We start from the raw sequence: 8,628 nt of genomic DNA, 5'->3' as shown, positions 1-8,628 counted from the left end.
CTGCTCTCATTTGAAAAATCCAATCTTTAAATGTTAAGAACAAACTCCTCACTGACACCCCTCCTGTCTTGTGTACAGCCTCTTTTAGCAAAACGCTCAGTGCTTATTCTTCTCCTCTGACATTTCACAAGGTTGATGCATCCAGACAGAGAAGTATTAAGACATACATTTTTTGCATAATCTCTGTAAATCAGACATCTCTAACTCCAGTACTTGAGGGACACTGTGTGCAACCTTTAGATTCGCTGTTTCAACACGCCTGAAGCATTCATCACCGTGTACAACTTCCTGTCTTAAGCTTGTGGTTAATTAGCAGCTTAAATTGACTCTTGTGATTATACTCTTATTTATTATTCAACTTAGATTCTTGGAGACATTTTTTTCATGAGACTTGTGCAAAGACAATCACAGAAAATTGGTATGATTAAATTATAAATATTTATTTCCATCTGAAACCAAACGACGACACCAGCACATTACGGATATTAGCTAAGAATAAAATAATTAAATCTCTCAATGAAGATGATACATTCTGCTTTATAAATATTTGTGAACTGCTATAAATAAGTCTCAGTCGTTATCCTGAAATAACAACATCATTTTCGGATATTTTGAGATAATAATAATAATTAAAGGAAAATGTTTTTAAGTAATATCATGTGAAAAAGTATCACTTTAAAATATCACCCATAAAATGATAAGGTTATAAAGTTAGTATCTTTGTTTTCTGCACGGATAACCCAGTATTTCAGCATTTCAGGCTGGTTGGTCCTTGTTTGTATTATTTGCATTCTTTGAATGTATAGCTGGAACACATATTTAAGACTAAACTAGCTATAGCAGATTGATGTGTTGTTCTAATTAGAAAAGTTCTGTGGTGTTCTACTTAAAAAAATCCTCAGGCCGTCCATCTTGCAACTTCTTTTACACTGAATTAGCTTGAATAAAATTAAAAAAACTAAAAGCAAAACTCACAGGTCTCTTTATAATTATAATTCAGACAGATCAATAACCACAGTGTCTAAATGTAAAATAAGCTAAATGAGAAAAGGAGAAGCAGTAACGAGTGCAGGTTTATGATTGGTTACAATCTCCTCTGTTTCATTAGGAGATCTCAGTCGGTTACATGTTTAAGGTTTTTCAGACCATTGCTCGGATGCTTATGGACATTTTTTCCTTGTCAGAACACACAACAACAGCACAGTGGTGTCATGATCCTTTGGTTCCTGTGTTTTGTTCATCCTTTGGTTTTCTGTTTGGATTCTTTTGGGTTGCTGACATTCGTTGCTCTTACTTGTGCTGCAGGCATTGGTTTAGACTTTCATGGCTCTGCTGTCATCAAACTGGACTGGAAACACAACACGGAAACTGTCTAGAGGAAGGGACACAGCACTCTGTACTTCTGGAAGAAGTTTAGGTCCTTTGGTGTTTGTGGCAAAATCCTGCAGGTTGTGGAGAGTGTGAGATCTTCTGCAATCATGTGTTGGAGTGGCAGCATCAGAGAAAGAGACCTACAGAGCTCAGCAAGCAATCAAAAAGGCAGGTTTTCTTTTGGCAACATATTTTAAATAATCCTACTCAGTTGCATATTTATTAAAACCGTATATGCTATTTTTAACTCTTGTGTAGCATTATTTTGTTCCTGTAGAGCAGGAGTCACTTTTTGTTAAACTGTTAGCTTCTACACTGATTCTGAATGTTTTATTTGAATTGCCATTTTTAAAATCTGTATAAATGCAAGTGAAATGAGAAAGAAAAATAAAGAGAATAAAATTAAATGTTCGACGCAGCTCGATGGTGGGTTGTGCCATTTTTAGAACAGGCTCAAGGGCCCCATATGGGGCCCATGTCACCGTGATGGTGACCCCTGCTGCGTTAAAGTCTCTATATTTACGTTTTGCTTTTATATTTTTTGTCCTTGTGTTTATGAACATGGTTCCATTTGCCTTTTATTTCACTGCTGGTGCATCTGAACTTCCCCTCTGTGGGACAGTAAAGGCTATTCTATTCTATTCTATTCTATTCTATTCTATTCTATTCTATACAAGAACTTGGCACAGCCCGTGTCTGAATTTCTTGATCACATTTCTATTTAAAATCAGGGATGTCGCGTGTCAGTCCCTTTTCAGTTGTCAGTGTTGCTGAGGCATGAAATCTGTCACGGTATTTCTGAGAAAACGATTCCATTTGTTTGAGAGCGCAGTGCAGTGATCAGAAAGCAAAGCTGCTTGGTTCCTGACACCATATCCTGCAAGCTGTTTTCATTGAAAAGCTCAAACTATGCCATCATGCTGCTGCACGTCCTGAAGTCAGAGTTTGCACTGAATTGAAATGTTGAGAGGTTTAAAGTAGTGCTGGAGCTTTTTAGAAAAACTGCCTTGTTTGCACAAAGTGTGGGCCAAGGACCATATGAGCCCCTCTGGAGGATTTTCTGTGGCCCCTGCTCACTATTTTGGAATTGGAGCAAACCTGGCCTGAAAGCACAGATGAACAAGACTTAGACAACTTTATTTGTCATTTTGTATGCACAGAGTGCGTACAGAACGAAATTCCGTTGTATACAGCTTATAAATTGCTGTAAAAATTAAATTACAGTATAAGATGCAGCAGTGATTTAAATATTTTTTTAAAGATATCTATGATTATGTTAAGAGACAAATAAAATCTTCCTTTCTTTAGACGCTATAAACCGATCTGGCCGGATAAATTCTGCTCTTTGTGACGTTACGCTTATGTGAGCTGGTGTTATTCAGCAGGACAGCAAGAGAAAGCAAATCCAGGTCTGAATGGCTCAGAAGTAAATAACACAAATTAAAGGTTGAGGCTTTGAATTTTCCTTCAAAAGTCCAGACTTGGGCTGGTATTATTAAAGAGACCTTTTTATGCTTGAAAACCCTCCAGTGTTGAAGAATTAGAGCAATTCTACAAAGAAGAGTGGGCCAGAATTCCTCCCCATAGAAGCAAAAGACTCATTGCCAGTTAAACCTCTATTTTTCTTCCCGCAGTCTGAGGTCATCAAATAAAAACCTTATGGTGGTCCACCAAACCCGCTTAGGAACTGGAGGAGAACAATCTCTCCGAGCTGTTGCAGCCGAGCTGATCTTCCTACGGAGTTTACACTCTGTGGATGGATGCCTTTAAAAAGCACCTCCATGGACCGGTGGTGGTGCAGGGATGAGTCCACGATAAGACGGGCCCCGGGCTGCGGACCTGTGGCCACATTTCCTATCAGCTTACACTTAAACAACTCAATTCAATTAAATTTTATTTATGTAGCTCCAATTCACAACACATGTCATCTCAAGTCTCTTTCCAAAGTCAGCTTCCATCAGATCCTCCAGGTTGGTGAGAAAGTTTCCTCTCTAAGGAAACCCAGCAGGTTGCATCAAGTCTCTCCAAGCAGCATTCACTCCTCCTGAAAGAGCGTAGAGCCACAGTGGACAGTCGTCTGCATTGTTGATGGCTTTGCAGCAATCCCTCATACTGAGCATGCATGAAGCAACAACAAATGCCACAAAAATAGAAAATAAAACAACTAAATACATTGTTATTCTAAGTTGCTTTTAGTTAGAGTTGAGTTCTTATATGTTATAAGACTGAATTGTGTTTTGTTTCCTGTGTTGTACATTGCTGTGTGTTTTTTTTTATAAAGCACTTTGGCACATCTGTCTGTGAAAACATGCTCCATAAATTCACGTTTACTAGCTTACTTACTAACCTTTTGCTTTAGTTAATGAAACCATAATTTGAACACTGCCTTTAGTGTCTACTAAGGTTGTCTTTGACATGCAGGAAATCTGTTAGCGGTTTAATTCAAAGGGATAAACTGTTTTCTTGAAGATAAAATCCGTCTCATACTACTAAACCTATTCTTGCCATTTTACTATTGGCATCAGATAGTTAGAAGTTTTTTTCTTGATATTATGCACACCAAGACGACTAACATGTCTATTTTTAAAGCTGGCATTCCTTCTTATTTCTTCATTCATCTCTGTCCCGTGATCCATGAAAACCATTTGATGAGTCAGGGCGTCAGAGTCTCGGCTTCTTCAGTCCGTCTCCTCGTGTTCGTCATGGTTTCGACACAAACAGGTGTCGACGTACGGGGAGGGGACCGGGATGGCTGTGGAATCCTGCGTGGGATTTGTTTGTGTCGACTGATGGGAAAAACTGGCAATCTTCCAGTTGACTCACTTTGTATTTTTTCCCCCCCAACTCATGATGCATGCAACAAAAACAGAAATAAAAAAAGTCTGAGCTCAGATCTTTCAGGTAAATCTGTTTTTTTTTTCCTGGAAACCTGTGAGCTCCTCAGCTTCTTCTCTAAGAAGGGGAGAAGAGAGGAAAACATGGGAACATTTACATGTCTGCACTGGTTCCAGCCCCGTATCTCCTCCTATGTTCCTGTGTTAGAAGTGGAGCTCCACCTATACCTGACATTCCTCTATAAGTAACCACCATTTCCTCACCGAGCAGCTGCACCACGTCTGTGCATCAGAAGACATCTTCATCAAAGAGCTGGAAAATCAAGGCACAACCTCAAGACTTCCTCTACAGGCGTTGAAATAATAATAATAAAAAACAGGTAAGTCAATTTTTATTGCTATATGAGTTGTGTAAGGACAGATTTATAAAAATCTTTAAATAAATTATTGTGTTTTTAAGCAATGTTTTGAAAAGGATCTGAGACTAAACATGTCAGATTCATCTTTTCCTTTTTCTTTGTTTCTGCTCTAGAAGTTTATCATCCAAACTGGCTTATATTTAGCTTTAAATATGCAATACATAAATAGATATTACTATCTAGTGTTTCATTTTGTTCACTTTCTTTAATTTTGTAATGTTAATGTTTACCTAAATAAATTTAATCAAATAATAATAATAATAATAATAATAATAATAATAATAATAATGGTAATAAAGGATAACAATATTTTAATTGTAGATTCCCCTTAATTTAAATTTAGCTAACTTTTTTTCTGCTTTATGTCTTTCTGGATTTCAGATATCTCCATTTAATCTAAAACACTTACCAGTTGAGGCTACATGCAAAAATATATATCATAATATAAAAAATAAAATAAATTTTGACATTTTTGTCTTGAAAGAAAAAAAAAGCCAATTCACATTCACACTTCTAAAAGTCTAAAAGGTTCTAAAAGTCAGTTTTCCCTTACCCCGATGGGAAGAATTTTATTTATAAGATAGTTAAAATTAATTAAGTATCTTGAATTTAAACTGTGTAGGGCGTAGTTCAGCCATTCCTGGGTGGAGATAACAAAGATCTCAGGCCTGTCTGGGCATGAGTCTGACTTGAAAATGTAGCCCCAAACCACAGATTGTGTGGACACATGCGGCATGTAATCGGTGTTTGTCCCAGGGAGTGTCTCGTTGCAGCGTAGACAAACAGATGGAGATTAACTGCAACAGTGAGAGAAGAAAAAAGTATTCTATTATTTAAAAAGCTTCATCAAAAAAAAGTAAGCAAGATCCTTTAAATGCCAAAGCAATTCAACTTTCTGATACCTTAAAAAAGTGAAAATATATTTCCAGAAAAGCAAACAGATTTTGAATATGTATTAATGTTTGCCTTAATGTATATAGAATGGGAGCCTCGGGAGTTCAGATGGTTTGTGTGGCCCTCGGGGTGATCGGGCTGATCGGGACCATCGTCTGCTGCGCCCTCCCTCTCTGGAAAGTGTCAGCCTTCATAGGAAACAACATTGTGACCGCACAGGTAAACACATTTTATGATTCAGAGACCATCCAAACGTCTTCTGTGTTTTAATTTATCACAATAGTTATGTTTAATTAACTTTCATGTTTTATTAACTTAACTATCTTCATATGGTTTGGAGTCGCTGGGAGTAGTTATACTTCTCAATGTAACTGAACCTCTTAGAATGATAAAAAAATGATATTTATATTTCCTAAATGCCACAATAATTTTAGTTAATGATTACAGATTTTGGAGCTGGCTTTTTAAATTGCGTGATTTGGGTCCAACATATTGGCTGACCTTCCAATAAAGATCTAAATGACAGTTTGCTGGAGTTCTTCCTGACAGAACCGGTCAGAACCATCTTTACTAGAACACCTTTTCAGCTCGGCCCCAATTTCCAAGGAGTTGAGATCAGGGCTTTGTGATGGCCACTTCAAAACATCGACTTTGTTGTCCTTAAGCTGATCTTAAACTATTTTAGCCATGTATTTGGGGCCATTGACCATTTAGAAGATCCGTTTGAGCCCAACACACCTGATGTACTTTCCTCATGATGCCGTCTATTTAGTTCAATTCAATTCAATTCAATTTTATTTATATAGCGCCAAATCATGAAACATGTCATCTCAAGGCACTTTACAAAGTCAAGTTCAATCATATTATACAGATTGGGTCAGATTATACAGATTGGTCAAAAATGTCCTATATAAGGAAACCAGTTGATTGCATCAAAGTCCCGACAAGCAGCATTCACTCCTGGGGAACCGTAGAGCCACAGGGAGAGTCGTCTGCATTGTACATGGCTTTGCTGCAATCCCTCATACTGAGCAAGCATGAAGCGACAGTGGGAAGAAAAACCACCCATTAACGGGAAGGAAAAACCTCCGGCAGAACCGGGCTCAGTATGAACGGTCATCTGCCTCGACCGACTGGGGTTACAGAAGACAGAACAGAGACACAACAAGACAGACAAACAAGCACAGAAGCACACATTGATCTAGTAATCTGTTCTACATTAGATGGTAGTAGCGGGTGAGCCGTCTTCTCTGGATGATGTCACAGTTAACAGAACGCCAGACCAGGTGTACCTACTATGAAGAAAAAGAGAGAGAGCAAAAAGTTAAAAGCTGAAATGACGACAGTCATTTCAATGTAAAGTGAAGGGCACCAGTCCTCAAACGCGAAAAGTGCCGACAGAACATGGTACTGAGTAGATGGGATGGTGTTCTGTGACAAGCAAGCATCCCTCATAATTTCCAGACGCGTTGGCTTTATCTGATCAGACCACAGGATCTGTGTCCATCTGTAATCTGGTGTTTTGTGGTGCTAATGGCTACTTCCTTGCTGTGTGGCCTTCCAACCCTTGTTTAGTTCAATTCAGTTTGATTTATGTAGCACCAATTCACGCCACATGTCATCTCAAGGCACTTTACAAAGTCAAATTTAATCAACTCATACAGACAGACTGGTCAAAATGTTTTCTATTTAACTATTTAAGGAAACCCAGCAGATGTGTAACAATGACCCGCTTCACCGTAGATAATGACATTTATTGCCTCACCAGCTGTTGCTCTGGGATCCATACGGACATTTCACATCAACTGGCAAAGGTGTTGTCAAAGTCCGACACCGTCGTCTGGGCAAAACAATATTTCTATATTTAATTTAATATTCTCGCTTTGAAAATCTCTCCCATTATTCTGGCATTTAGTTAATATATATAAACTGACTTATTTAATCTGAATTAATGTCAGATTAAATAAGTCATACATTTGTTTTAAAACAAACGTATTTAAAGGTATGTCTCCGTGTCTCTTGGTGACCAGGAACAGCAAGAAGGTCTGTGGATGCAGTGTGTGAAGCAGAGCACTGGGCAGCAGCAGTGCAAAGTGTACGACTCCATGCTGGAGTTATCGTCTGACCTGCAGGCCGCCCGAGCCATGATCATCATCAGCTGCATGCTCAGCGGCCTCAGCGTCCTCGTCCTGTTCTGCGGCGCCGACTTCACCACCTGTGTGCAGAACGAAGACGCCAAGCCCAAAATCTGCCTGGTGGCCGGGGTGGGCCTGCTGCTGGGCGGCCTGCTGGCCATCATCCCGGTCAGCTGGTCGGCTCATATCACCGTCAGGGACTTCAACAACCCCCTGATATTGGCTGCCCAAAAGAGAGAGATGGGAGCGTCCATCTACATCGGCTGGGCGGCCGCCGTGCTGATGATTCTGGCCGGAGGTCTGCTCTGCTGCTTCAGCAGACCCAAATCTGGCGGCTCAGGCGGAACCGCCAAGTACTACAGCAACGGCGCTTCAGCTCCAAACAAAAACTACGTATAGAGGCTTGATGTGAGGGACTGGGGTAGACAAGGGGTTAAAAACGAATAGATGACGCCAGAGATTGATTTAACAGAACGTGTAAATACTTCATGCTAATTAAGACTGGATGCAATTATTACTTCCGTATTTTTAACAGCAAGTTTTTATTTCTAGAATTTTTTTTAGCTGTTTTTCTTTTTTCTTTCATCCTATTTTGGCAAAATTTTCCATTTTTCTTGAAATGGAAATAAAACATGGTGCAGAAAGAATCTCTAAGCAGTAAATTAGGTATCTCAGTAATGCAATACTTCAAGAGAAGAACTGCCCAAAACACTTATTTTGTTTGCTTATTTAATCTTTTATGCTTCTGTCATTTATTTTATGATTTCTCTCTTGCTGTTCAGAAAGCTGCCAACATTAATCTGTCTGATATGTATGATTGTGTTTCAGATACTCCTCAGCTTCTGCATTACTTTTTATTGATAAAACTTTTATTACAACTTGTTTTGTTCAGTTTCTTTTTTTTGTACAATGATCACTGACAATTCTTAAAACTTGGTGAGATCAAGAAATGTTTGGAAAAATAAATAAAATTAA

The 8,628-nt window shown here is 38.7% G+C and overlaps 1 protein-coding gene across 3 annotated transcripts; it reads left to right on the top strand.

The window, feature by feature from the left end:
• Positions 1-4,482: 4,482 nt before the first annotated feature.
• LOC105932788 (claudin-4) lies at positions 4,483-8,628 on the top strand. Of its 3 annotated transcripts, XM_036148168.1 has the most exons (4): positions 4,488-4,576; positions 4,872-4,882; positions 5,601-5,737; positions 7,549-8,628. In XM_036148168.1, exons 3-4 carry the CDS (start codon positions 5,606-5,608, stop codon positions 8,050-8,052), a joined length of 636 nt encoding a protein of 211 aa, XP_036004061.1. In that variant the 5' UTR covers positions 4,488-4,576; positions 4,872-4,882; positions 5,601-5,605; the 3' UTR covers positions 8,053-8,628. The 3 variants fall into 3 exon arrangements, with proteins under 3 accessions (XP_036004059.1, XP_036004061.1, XP_012727526.1); XM_036148166.1 differs by lacking the exon at positions 4,872-4,882 and having other exon boundaries at positions 4,483-4,582; positions 5,599-5,737; XM_012872072.3 differs by lacking the exon at positions 4,872-4,882 and having other exon boundaries at positions 4,488-4,585; positions 5,605-5,737.

Source organism: Fundulus heteroclitus, chromosome 16 (genome assembly GCF_011125445.2).
Source record: "Fundulus heteroclitus isolate FHET01 chromosome 16, MU-UCD_Fhet_4.1, whole genome shotgun sequence".
NCBI lineage: Eukaryota > Metazoa > Chordata > Actinopteri > Cyprinodontiformes > Fundulidae > Fundulus > Fundulus heteroclitus.
This window is presented reverse-complemented; position numbering and strand designations above follow the sequence as displayed.

What these genes read in the sequence shown, in the direction of transcription:
- LOC105932788 (XM_036148166.1), top strand. Translation starts at nt 5,606, where the DNA reads ATGGGAGCCTCGGGAGTTCAGATGGTTTGTGTGGCCCTCGGGGTGATC. An exon ending in ACAACATTGTGACCGCACAG is followed by an intron (nt 5,738 to 7,548) that starts GTAAACACATTT and finishes CTTGGTGACCAG; the next exon opens with GAACAGCAAGAAGGTCTGTG.